Below are 13,539 nucleotides of genomic sequence, written 5' to 3' on the forward strand. Positions count from 1 at the left end.
CTCCTCTCACTTTGAACTCATGACTCCTAGTAATTGAGACCCCCACTCTGGGAAAAAGCTTCTTGCTATCCATCCTGTCTATACCCCTCATGGTTTTGTAGACCTCAATCAGGTCCCCCCTCAATCTCCGTCTTTCTAATGAAAATAATCATAATCTACTCAACCTCTCTTCATAGCTAGCACCCTCCATACCAGGCAACATCCTGGTGAACCTCCTCTGCACCCTCTCCAAAGCGTCCACATCCTTTTGGCAATGTGGCGACCAGAACTGTACACAGTACTCTAAATATGGCCAAACCAAAGTCTTATACAACTGTAACATGACCTGCCAACTCTTGTACTCAATACCCCGCCCAATGAAGAAAAGCATGCCGTATGCCTTCTTGACCACCCTATTGACCTGCGTTGCCACCTTCAGGGAACAATGCACCTGAACACCCAGATCTCTCTGTTCATCAATTATCCCTAGGACTTTTCCATTTAATTAGATCTTCCAAAATGCATCACCTCACATTTGCCCGGATTGAACTCCATCTGCCATTTATCTGTCCAACTCTCCAGTCTATCTATATTCTGCTTGGAAAAGAAAGCTCCACTAATATCCCCATCCTCGATGATAGGGGAGCCAGTATATCCATGTAAAAGGCAAGCCTGAGCCATTGCAACTCTAGCCAGAAGTGCCAAGTGGATGATCTATCTCAACTTCCTCCTGAGGTTCCCCCTGGCTCACGGTTTCCAACCGATTAGATTTACTCCACATGATGGCAAGAAATGCCTGTGCTACCCCACCCCCATGGCTACTTTTCTCCAATAGAATATTTGAGAGATGGCACTTACCAATTCTGGGAAATTGGGATGAACCATCCGTGTGAATCACATCAACAAGCAATGCATCAGTGGGATCCAGTCGGACTTCAGGTGGAGTGTTCTGGAAATATGGCTCAACTGGATCAAGGCCTGTGGGATAAATCTGGGATTGTTTGAATTGGTTTTCAATATATTTGTTCAATTATTTATAGGATTCATAAACAACAGGGTTAATTCCAGATTGCTAAATTAGCCTCTTCTCATTGACCCCATCAACCAGCATTCCAATTTATCAATTCCATCCCAATTCACTCACAAGCGCCCCTCTAAGTCCCTTGCCATCCTGACTTGGAATATATTGCCATTCCTTCAGTGTGCTTGGGCCAAAATCCTGGAACTCCCTCCTTTATAGCATTGTGAGTGTGCCTACAACAAATGAACTGCAGCAGTTCAAGAAGACAGCTTATCACCACCTTCTCAAGGGCGATAACTGATTGCTTAGCCAGTGACAGTCATGTCCCATGAACAAATGAGAGGAAAGAAAAACAAGCTTACATCAAATAACAGTCCAACAAATAAACACATTTCTATAAATTCCCATTATGTAATGGCCAAGTGTGCCAAAGCATTTCTCTTCAACACCCATTCCATGGAATCCCATTTGTTCAAACCCTTCTCTCTGGCTGTCATTCAGTTTGTGTTGGTTTGAGACTTGAGGGTGGAATGAATTACCAGTAATCCGAGAAATCCCTGGAGAACGCTTGCCTGCTTCCCCAGCTGCGTGTGCCCCTAGACTGTGTCCAACCAGGTACACATCAGACTCAGTGTAATTATAGTGGTTCTGAGGCAGATAAAGAAGAGGCAGAATGTTAAATCCACAGATATTTGAAGTAAATTTCAGTATTTTGTCAAATTCCTGCATGAACTCTCTTAGTACATCCCAATAACATGTTCCAATATTCGGACAGTAGGAATGGTATCCAGTCCAGGGATAAAGTCTGGCAGAAGCCACATTGTATCTGGCCACTGTCCCTTCACCTCTATAACTAACCACTTGCTGTCTGGCCCCAGAATACTTGACTTCAGGTAATGACACAGTGGTAATGCCACTGGACTAGCAATGTAGAGCCTTACGCTCTGGGAGATAAGTTCATATCCCACCAGGGTAACTGGTGGAATGTAAGTGCAGTGAATAAGTTGATAAATAAACCAAGCAGTAGGAGTGATCACCATGAAAACCATCATCAATAGTTCTGAAAACCCATCTCCTTCACTTTAGAGAAGGAAATCAGCCATAATTACCTAGTGTTGTAACTCCGGGGCCACAGCAATGTGGTGAACCACTCACTGCCCTCTGAAATGGCCTGGCAGGGGCAATTAGGGATGGGTAACAAATATTGCCGTTGCCACCAACACCCACACCCTGTGACTAAAGAAAATGATTCCCACCAATATTTCTTACACTTCTCTATAGATTCACTGTTTCTGCTACATTATATACCTATACTCTAGAATGGCTACTATCTGTTCTATAGGGTGATTAGTCCTTACTCCATAGGGTATTTTTCCCGTGATAGGGTGTCTGCATCGGTCTATAGGGGTTTTGGTTGCAGTTGTTCACTGACCTTCAGAGCATCCAGAAAGTATGCAGTTTCTGCTCCCACAACCCGAATGTTTTGAGCAGCCTGGCTGTAAGAACATTGTGAACCCCCTCTCCAATCAACGCAGATACAGTTTACATCGTCCACATGCAGAATCATCTTAAAGAGTAGAAAACAGAATCTGACGTGAATTTGATGATCTCACCAATCCTCAGGAACCCACCCTGCGGACACCGTTGAATGACATGAAATGTATAGCAAATACAAAGGTCATTTCACTCATTCAACACTGTGCTGGTGCCCCCACACTAACTACCTCCTCCGAGTGTGGGTTGCCAACTCTCAATGAATGTAATCCTGGAGGTTTTATCATATGACCTTGGTCAACCATGGTCCCACTCAAATAAGCTGCATTTTACTGCACCTCCAGTATTACACTATCAATAAAGAAAAATGTTGAAAAAGAATGAATAAAAAAATCACACAGGCGATTTTAACACCCAGTGATGTTGTATCCTGATGTTCACTGTCTATTCCCCGAAACTCAAAAGCAGTCTTGGAGAGTTGCCAGCCCTATTTCCCATCCTCCGTCCCTCTGTTCAGAAAGTCACCAGATTTCTACACTGAAACCAGTTCATCCCTTACACACCACCCCAGTCCACAGCATGGACACTTCTGCAGTTTTCACCTTGCAGATACCACCAGCTCTCACACCTTGCACAGTTCTGCAGCTCGAACCTTGCACACTTCTCCAGCTCACAACTTGCACACTTCCTTATCTTATTTATTAAATAAAAAGAAAGGAGGAGAACACGCCCCCATCTACATCAATGGAGCTGTAGTTGAGAGAGTGAAGACCATCACATTCTTCGGAGTGACAATAACTGACGACCTGCCCTGGATTTCCCACATAGATGCGACAGTCAAGAAGGCACAATAATGCCTCTTCTTCCTCAGGCTGCTCAGGAAATTTTGCATAAAGTCCCTCAACAACCTTTACAGATGTACCATTGAAAGCATACTGTCCTAGCGCATAATGACCTGGTATGGCAACTGCTCTGCTCAGGACCATAAGAAACTACAGAAGGTGGTGTGCACAGCCCAGACCATCATGGAAGACAAGCCTTTCATCCATGGACTCTAATTACATAGCCCCCAGCCGTGGAAAGGCAGCCAACATTTTCAAAGGCTCATCACGCCCTGGTAACAATCTCCGGCAATCTCTTCCATCAGGCAGAAGATACAGAAGCCTGAACACATGCACAAGCAGGTTCAGGAACAGCTTCTTTCCAGCCATCATCAGACTTCTGAATAGTGTCTAGCCTCAAATAATGTAACCTGCAATGTAACCTGTATGGCTCTATGTCTTTTTGATCCTTTGTTTGCTGCGACCCAGCTGCAATGCTCATAAACAAAACTTTTCACTATATTTCAGTACACGTGACAATAAAATCAATCAACCAAAAAAAATCAAAAAGACTCTCTCTGTCACCTTGCACAATGCCCCAACTCACACCTTGCATACTTCCTCAACACACACCTTGCACCCCAGCTCACACCTTGCACATATCACTCGCAATGTACATATCATTATGTACATTTCCCCAGCTCACACATTGTACATATCACCAGCTCTCACCTTGCATAGATCTACAGCCCAGCTGACATCTCCATTTTCCAGGTATCCATGAGTGATGAACACTGATTTCTGATCAAGGTTAAAGTTTGAAACAACTATTGTCTCAGGAGTGGTTCCACTAATTTCCTAAACAAACAACAAGAAACGGGTTGAGATTCAGGTCAGAAGTGACTCCCCCCCAAAATGTTTGCTAATGTGGTCAAAACTGTCACAAACACATGGTTTGATTTTCTTGATCCTGATTGGGCGGTCTACCAGAGGGACCATGCTCTCCTAATGACCAAGAGAAAGGTTTTCTGTCAAGATTTGATGTTCCCAAGATCATGGAGTTTCCAGAATTTGATCTGACTTTTAATCTGTCATCTTCTAAATGTGTGGGAGTAGGTAGACTCATCAGCCTCGCAGATTGAAGAATCCAGCCAGAAGTAAAATATAGGAAATATAACTCACTTTCTAAGGATATACAGAAAGATCCAGATAGATATGGGGTTATGAAAAAGATGATAAAAAACAAGCTGTAAAATATTAAATATAATTCATTTCATCATTTTAAAAGCCAAAGCTTTTATTTTAACAAAATATTTATGAGATATGAGCTTTGCTGGCTAGCAGCATTTATTATCCATCCCTAGTTGCACTTGAGAAGATGCTGGTGAGCTGCCTTCTTGAACTGCTGCTACCAAGCAATAGCGGAGGGAATAAATGTGATGCCAATCAAGTGGGCTGCTTTGCCTTGGCAGGTGACAATCTTCTTGAATGTTGTTGGAGCTGCACCCATCAGGGCAAGTGGGGAGTGCCCTGTAGATGGTGGATAGGCTTTTGGGGAGTCAGGAGGTGAGTTACTGGCTGCAGTATTTCTCACGTCTGACCTGCTCTTGTAGTCATTGTATTTTATGGTGAGTCCAGTTGAGTTTCTGGTCAATGACAATCCCCAAGATGTTGATAGAGGGGAATTCAGCAATGGTAATGCCATTGAAGGTCAAGGGTAATGATTAGATTGTCTTTTATTGGAAATGGTCATTGCTAAATTGTTCTCTTACCATTTTTCCTGCTTTTGCTGAATTTGTTTAGTGTTTTATACCTATTGTTCTCCGTATTTTACACCATTGTCTTCAGTTGGGGACTGTGTGTAGAAGCTGCACAAATTCAATGAGTTAAAGTATTCACCAACTGATCTGGCTTCATCATGGTAAGTGTATCTCTCTCTATCCTTGGCCAAAGGCTACCACAATCCCAAGATTACTCTGAAAAGGGAGAATGATGCAAGTCTTTTCTGTCACTGCATGTTGCCCATTATTTCTCATTGGGTTCTGAGGAAGGGTCACCGGACGTGAAACGTTAACTCTGTTTTCTCCTCCACAGATGCTGCCAGACCTGCTGCACTTTTCCAGCAACTCTGTTTTTGGTCCTGATTTACAGCATCCGCAGTTCTTTTGGTTTTTATTTCTGATTGTGTTCTGTCTTCATGAAGGGATTTATTAAACTGGAGAGGGTTCAGAAAAGATTTACCAGGATGTTGACATAAATGGTTTGAGTTATAAAAATAGGCTGGAACTTTTTTCAGTGGAGAGTAGGTAGTAGAGATGTGGTCTTATAGAAGGTGAGTGGCAGGTGTCTTTTCCCTAAGAAGGGGGAAGTTCAAAACTGTTCAAAGCTAGGGGCATATTTTTAAGCTGACAGGAGAAAGGTTTAAAAATGACATGAGGGGCAAGTTGTTTTTTACACAGAGGGTGGTTAGTGTGCGGAATGAACTTCCAGAGGAAACGATGGATGCAGGTATGGTTATAATATTTTAAAAATGTTTTGGTAAGTACACAAATAGGAAAGGTTTTGGAGAGATATGGGCCAAATGCAGGCAAGTGGGACAGTTTTGCTTGGGGACATGGGTCAGCATGAACTAGTTAGGCTGAAGGGTCTGCTCCCATGTTGTATGGTTCTATGAGCTATGAGCCTGGCATTTGTGTGGCACGAATGTCATTTGGCACTTTTCAGCTCCAGCCTCAAAATATTGTCGAGGTCTTGCTGCATTTGAACGTGAACTGCTTCAATTTCTGAGAAGTTGCGAACAGTGCTGAACATTGTGCAATCATCGACGAACATCTCCACCTCTGACCTGTTGATTTAAATTTTACCCTTACGGAATGAGAGTCACACTTGTATACTTGTTTTTGAGGGTCAGAGAGGTTGTCCAGCAGTAAAGTTGACTTAGAATGTTACTAAAATTCCCATCATACCCTACTGAACAGGTTTCACTTTCTTAGTGATTTTTTTTAACAGGGTAAATATGACAAAGCTGTAGCTTGTGTTAAATGGGCAGTCTCGAAGAGCACAGGATAAGGTATCACTTAGCAACATCCAGGTTTTTGTTTTTACCTGCATATGTGCAGGTGCTAGAATTTGTTGTTACACTTATACAGTGGTGATGGTGAAAACTGACATTACAGTCTGGGATTCCACACTAGCATCTCACAGTGCTTGAGTCAGTAAATTTGTGTAAAAGCCTCCAACTAGTGCCTCTGTGTTAATCTCACAGTTACCACAGCAACCAGGGCGGGGTGGCAGAGGGTGGGTTTACATTGGGTAATATCGCAAATCTGCATTAATCAGTGACATTACTTTTAGAGTCATAGAGTTATACAGCATAGAAGCAGACCCCTCTGCACAGACCACATATCCCAATCCGACCTAGTCCCATTTGCCAGCATTTAGCCCATATCCCTCTAAACCCTTCTTATTTATGTACCCACCCAGAAGTCTTTTAAATGTTGTAATTGCTCCAGCCTCCATTTCTTCTAACAGTTTATTCCTGACACGCACTAGCCTCTGTGTGTAAACGTTCCCCTTGGTTCTCTTTTAAATCTTTCCCGTCTCACCTTAAACCTACACCCTCTAGTTTTGGACTCCCCCCAACCCAGGGAAAAGGCTTTGCCTATTTACCTTATCCATGGCCGTCATGATTTTATAAACCTCTATAAGGTGACCCCCTCAGCCTCCAACAGCTCCAGGGAAAAAATGCCCCAGTCTATTCAGCATCTCCCTGCAGCCCTAACCCTCCAATTTCATGCTACTGGTGGCTGCCTGTGAGCATGTTCTCAGCGTCTCTACCTGGTAATTGTCTGGGTTCTGCCTGGTATACAGCAGGAAACGTGTATTGATTTTTTCTGGACTCCAGGGGAGTTTGGTAGCAGGCCTCTCCTTTGTCTCTGTCCATGGGTATCCACTTGGGAAGCAGCCAAGTCTGTCAAAGCAAATGCCCTCCGCTTCAATGATCATGGCATTAAGAGGCAAAGAAAAACAGAGTCAGTGAGAATTCCAGCACGATACACAACCTGATCCAAACCCTCACAACCACAGGGCAGCACAGTGGCTCAGTGGTTAGCACTGCTGCCTCACAGTGCTAGGGGCACGGGTTCGATCCCACCCTCGGGTGACTGTCTGTGCGGAGTTTGCACATTCTCCTTGTGTCTGTGTGCTTTTCCTCTGGATGCTCCAGTTATGTCCCAAAGTCTGAAGATGTGCAGGTTCGGGTGGGTTGGCCAGGCTAAATTTCCTGTAGTGCGCAGGCCTGGTGGGTTAGCCATGGGAAATGCGGGGTCATGGGCATAGGGTACACAAGTGGGACTGGGTAAGATGCTCTTTAGAGGGTTGTTGTGGATTTAATGGGCCAAATGGCCTGCTTCCCCACTGTAGGGATTCTATGAACCAGTCACCATGCAGTACACATCATATAGTGCAAACTGAAGGTACGGACTGCAGTATACCTACAGTCTGTGTAACATGGTACAGTTCTAGATTTAGTCATATGGTATATTTAAGGATTTTCCTATGACAGTTTACTGTATCAGACTGTGCAATCCCATAACAACAGCCCATTTTGTTTTGGTACCTTAATATCATAAGATATTACAAGGCTCATCACATTTGACAACCGACATTTAATGTCATGAAATAATACAGATAACTAAAAGCTTAATGGAACTTGCAGATTCAATGTATCAGCCTGCGTTATCCTCTATCACATTGGGTGTTTCCTCATTTCAGTCTGTCGCAGAGCGATGGATGACAACTCTAAATGTGCGTTTCCTGCAAAAGTTTGATAGGGACAGTGTAGAGAAGCTTTACTCTGTATTAACCCTGTGCTGTCCCTGTTCCCGGAGTGTTTGATGGGGATGGTGTCAAGGGGACATTACTTTCCATTTACTTCTACTTTAAAAGAGTAGAGGTAGCTTTAATTCCAGTAAATAGAGTAATGGGAACTGTATCTAATCCCATGCTGCACCCCATGCATTTTACTTTTATGATCTCCGATTCCAATTTTCCCTCTGATTGTTGAATTGTTGATAGCTTAGGCAACACCCATTTTAAAGTACATAAGGGTGCTGGTTGATTTATATAGGGTTTGAGCCATTTTCAAAGACACTTTCCTGATTAATTCATTTTCCCGAATTGCCATGACGGTATTCAAGTTTTCCCCCATGTAGTGGGTACTCCAGGAACAACAACTCTTGGCTGGTCCCACTCCTGTGCTTCACCTTGAGCATTCCCACTGAACCAATTGCTGTCTTGTTTTCTTACCATTAACCTGGATGAGAAGGAGACTGATGGCAAGCAGGAGCCTCAGCATCTGAAAGAGAAGTGAAGCTGCTGGGGTCATCACAGTATCTACCACCAAAGAGGCCTTCAACACCTGGACCAAACACACAAAACTACCATTGTCTTATATTAGCTTCAGTCATATCAGTGTGCAGACTGTGAACAAAGAGCCTATTGAACAGGACCACATTTGCTCACTTTAATTGTTACATCTTCAAACCTGAGACTGTGATACTCACTGAGCCTTATCACTCTCCCAGATTATTACTGAGCTCTTGATGAGGTATGAATCCCTCCAAAGCTGCAACTCCTCAGGGCTTCTTTTCTCCTCATGTGTTCCACCAACTCTCCTCTGCATCTCCAAAAATCCTGGCCATGATTACTTTCTGGCCCCTTACCTTACCAAACCTTGAGGATCTTAAACCTGGATCAGTCCCTCTCTCCCCAACTTCCTCACTCTCCTCCCTCTCTCATCACATGCCTTTCTACTCACCCTTGTCCTTCACACTCCCAACTCCACACGCTCTCTAACCTTACCTTCCACACTCCTTAACTCTTTCACTATTTACTTTGTCCAATCCTTATATCTTCCATCCTTATCTTTCTCTCTCCTCACCTCCCTTTCTCCTCAGCCTCGTCCTGCTCATCTACTCGCTCGTCATATCCTTCTTCACCTCCCTCACTTTTCACTCCTCCTCCTCACCTCCCTCAGTCCTCACAAACTCCTCCTCTTTATCTCCCTCAATCCTCAATCTCTCCTTCCCATTATCTCCTCCACGCCTTACTCTCTTCTCCTCACCCTCTTCACTCCTCTCTTGCTCTGTCTTGTTACTTCCTGCATTCCTCAGCTCTGTCCCTTTTCATGTCTCTCTTACCTCACCTCCCTCACAGGGCATTTTTCACACTCCGTCCTAGAAACATAAAATTACAAAGCACTTTTGAAAATGTCAATGGAAAGGGTTAATACCTAAGCTTGCATCTCCCTGCTCCCTATTTCTTAATTTGCTGTCTCTCACCTTCACATAAAGTGAAGGAATCTCACAATGATACAGCACAGAATGAGGTTATTTGGTCCATCATGCCTGCCCCAGATTTATCAAATTAGATTCAGTCTCCTGATCAGCCATTGCCCAGAAAATATGTTTTAATTGAATCTGCTTCTACTGCCTTTTCAGGCAGTGCACTCCAAGTCACTATTGTTGTGTTTTTTTCTCTCTTCTCCTTGATGGTTCTTTTGTTATTGGACAGGTGTTGCCAGATTTTCCTTTGGTGCCACTCTAATGATCAACCTTGAGTACTTCCCCTGCTCCCAGTAATTGTTTTCGAATCATAAGGTAAGGTGAAATTTGTTCCAGGTAAGAAGTTAAGCAGTAAATAGAGTGACTCACCTTCCCCAAGACCATGACACAAGTACACCGTCTGGAGCTCACCGGGGTTCTCTCTCTTATATATATGCTCCTAGGGCTCTCAATATTTCAAAACATCGAATTTAAGTGTGGGAAGTGCACAGCTGGATTCTGGCAAACACCACGAACATATCCCAAAGCCTTTACTGGCAGTGCCACAAGGTCAGGAGTCCAGTTTCATACAAACCCCAGTTTGAACCCTTGCCACCTCACCAAGCAAGAAAGTGGCAAGAAAAGGTCCAGGGTGGGAGACAGCTTTTAAATTAACAGCAACATGGCAAGTGTCCGACCCATCCAGTTGTCCAAGGACTCTTTGCCAGGAAGGGGCTGGATTCAGAGCTTGTGGGTGGTAGCACAGGGGTCAAGAATGTTACATAGAGATTGATGGAGCTAGGCCATGAGAGAATCTAAACAAGATAAGCATCTTAAATCATGAAGAATCAGTGGGCACTGATCCTGGGCATTGGACAAGAGGGTAAGGGAGGGCCAGTTTGCGGCATGGACAGTACATGGGATTGGTCACTGGACATAGGGTGTATTGGGCAGTGGGCATGGGATGTTCGAGGTTGGACAGTGAGAGCTGTCATCTTTTGGCATGGGGTTTTGAGCAGTGAAGACAAGGGTGTTCTCAGAGAGCATGGGGGACCGTTGGGTAATGGGTATGGAGGGTGTTGTCAGTGGTCAGAGGGGCTGATGGGTAAATAAGACATATGACATAGGAGAAGAAGTAGGCCATTCAGCCCACTGAGTCTGCTCCACCATTCAATAGATCATCAGTGCTGATCAATTAATTTTGAATTCCATATTCCTGCTTTTTCCCTTTGACTCTTGATTCCCTTACTGATTAAAAATCTGTCTATCTTGGCCTCAAATACACTTAATGACCCAGCCTCCACAACCATTTGGGGTAAAGAATTTTGCAGATTCAGTATCCTCTAACAGCAGAAACTCCTTCTCATCTCTGTTTTCAATGTGTGACCCCCTTATTCTGAGATTATGCCCTCTGGCCCGACACAGGGAAACAACCTCTCTGCATATACCCTGTCAAATCCCCTAAGAATCTTGTATGTTTCAAGAAAGTCACCTTGAATTCTTCTAAATTTCACTGCGTATATGCCCAGCCACCTCAACTCTTCCTCATAAGGCAGTCCCTCCACATCTGGGTATCAACCTAATGAACTGCCTCCAAAGTCAGAATAGTACTCCTTAGATAAAGAATCCAAAACAGTTCATGGTATTCCTGTTGTTGTCTGACTAGTGCCTTGTATAGTTTTAGTAAAAAGACTTGTTTAAAATAAAGGCCAACATTTCATTTGCCTTCCTTGTTACCCACTGAACTTGGATGCTAGCTTTTTGTGATTCATTGATGACGGGTCCAAATTCTCACTGTTCCGTAGCTTTCTGCGGTCGTTCTACACATAAATAATATTCATCCCCTCTGTTCTTCCTACCAAAGGACATAACTCATATTATATTCCATTTGCCAAGCTTTTGCCCCCTCATTTCTTTCGCAGACTCTTTGTGTCATCCTCACCACTTGCTTTCCCACTTATTTTTTGACTAAGTGTGAGTCAAGGTACAGCAGCAGAGTTTTAGATGAACCAAAGTTTCCTCATCTTGGAAAAGAGGTGGGGGTTGGGTGATGAGCGATGTGAGTGCATGTGTCTGTGTGTGAGACTGTGTGTGGAAGTGAGTACAGCACTGGACTAAGTGAATCTAGTCTTGATAAAATATAGAAGAGGATTCCACCAGAAGATAGACTAACCTCCTCTCTATCATTCCAACTTAAATTTATGTGCTCAAGAAGAATGTAAGGTGTAGGTGAGTGACATTATGGAGGCGGCAGTCGTTTGTCTTCAGCCAATTTGATTCACTCCACATGATATCAAGAAATTACTGAAGACACCAGATACTGTAGAGGCTATGGGCACTGACAATGCTCCGACAATAGTACTGAAGACCTGTGCTCCATGACTAGTGGGAGTGACTGCCCTTGGCATCAAGGTAGCAACTGACCAAGTACGGCATCAAGGAGCCATAGTAAAACTGGAGTTAAGAAGAAAACTCTCTGCTGATTGGAGTCAAACCTGACACAAATGAAGATGTTTGTGGCTGTTAGAGGTCATTCATCTCAGCTCTATGACATCTTTTTAGAAATTCCTTAGGGTAGTGCACGAGCCCAACCATCTTCCTCTGCTTCATCAATGACCTTCTCTCCATCATACGGTCAGAAGTGGTGATGTTCTCTGATAATTGCGCACTGTTCTGCACCATTCACGACAGCTCAGGCACTGAGGCAGTCCATGTCCTTAAGCATCAAGACCTTGACAATATCCAATCTCTTTTAATAAACAGCAAACAACATTCTCACCACACAAGTGCCAGACAATTCCCATCTTCAAAAAGAGAGATTCTAACCATCATCCCTTCACAGTCGATGGCAGATCTATCGCCGAATCCCCCAATATCAATATCCTGGAATTACCGTTGACCAAAAATTGAACTGGACCAGCAATATAGATACTGTGGCTACAATAGCAGTTCTGAGGCTCAAAATTCTGTGGTGAGCTACTCACCTCCAGTCTCTGCAACACCCTTCCATCATCTACAAAGCACAAATTAGGAGTGTAATGGAATACTCTGCACTTGCCTGGTTCAGTCCAACTTCAACAGCACTCAAAAACCTTGATATCATCCAGGAAAAAGCAGCCCTCCTGACTAACACCCCATTCACCAGCTTCAACATTCACTTCCTTCACCACTGATGCACAATGCCAGCAGTGTGTATAATCTACAAGATGCCCTGCGCCAACTCACCAAAGCTCCTTTGATAGCACTTTCCAATCTTGAGGCCTTTACTGCCGGTAAAGACAAGGGTAACAGATATATGGGAACACCACCACCTGCAAGTTCCTCTCTGAGGCACACACCATCCTGGTGCGGAAATACATCGCCAATCCTTCAGTGTCGCTGGATCAAAATTCTGAAACCCCCTCACACATGACATATGGGAGTGTCTACACTAGATGGAATACAGCTGTTCAAAAAGACAGCTCACCACCTGCTTCTCAAGGGTAACTAGGGATTGACAAAAAAATTATGTCCCACAAGTGACTGAAGTGGAAATGTTCAGAATAGTCCGATCAAGTTAAAGTACTGGCTAGGCTTCAAGGTTGTGTTAAAGATTGGCAGGAAAATTTGCTCCAATATTATGTGAATGAGTTAATAATTAATACTAATTAATTGTAATGAGTAACATTTTGCAGTTATCACAATATGAACATGTTTTTCATTCCTTAGTGATGTTTTAAATCAGTTATCGCTAAGCAGCAGCAGTAACTTTGAGATAAAAAGTTTAATTTTTGTAAATTACATTGCATTTTCTCTTCCACAAAATTCTGACATTTAAACTGACCAATTTTTCTCATAGTGGAAAACATGTTGACGATTCTAGCAGAGCAACAGTATTGTGCTGTTGACTGTTTACATCCTG

At 43.5% G+C, this 13,539-nt stretch overlaps 1 protein-coding gene across 2 annotated transcripts in view; it reads right to left on the reverse strand.

The window, feature by feature from the left end:
• Positions 1-13,101, reverse strand: part of LOC125461985 (pancreatic lipase-related protein 2-like) — a 30,475-nt gene extending 17,374 nt beyond the window's left edge. The window contains exons 1-7 of one of the 2 annotated variants that reach the window (XM_059652904.1): positions 12,864-12,991; positions 8,623-8,671; positions 7,153-7,307; positions 4,048-4,173; positions 2,433-2,567; positions 1,540-1,648; positions 838-957 (exon numbers count right to left, since the gene is read on the reverse strand). In XM_059652904.1, coding sequence (XP_059508887.1) covers positions 838-957; positions 1,540-1,648; positions 2,433-2,567; positions 4,048-4,173; positions 7,153-7,307; positions 8,623-8,671 — 694 coding nt within the window. In that variant the 5' untranslated portion in view covers positions 12,864-12,991. Of the gene's footprint in view, positions 1-837; positions 958-1,539; positions 1,649-2,432; positions 2,568-4,047; positions 4,174-7,152; positions 7,308-8,622; positions 8,672-12,863 lie in introns of both variants that reach the window. The other variant, XM_048551443.2, reaches the window with a different exon arrangement.
• Between the last annotated feature and the right edge of the window lie 438 nt (positions 13,102-13,539).

The sequence above is a fragment of the Stegostoma tigrinum genome, chromosome 20 (assembly GCF_030684315.1).
Source record: "Stegostoma tigrinum isolate sSteTig4 chromosome 20, sSteTig4.hap1, whole genome shotgun sequence".
NCBI lineage: Eukaryota > Metazoa > Chordata > Chondrichthyes > Orectolobiformes > Stegostomatidae > Stegostoma > Stegostoma tigrinum.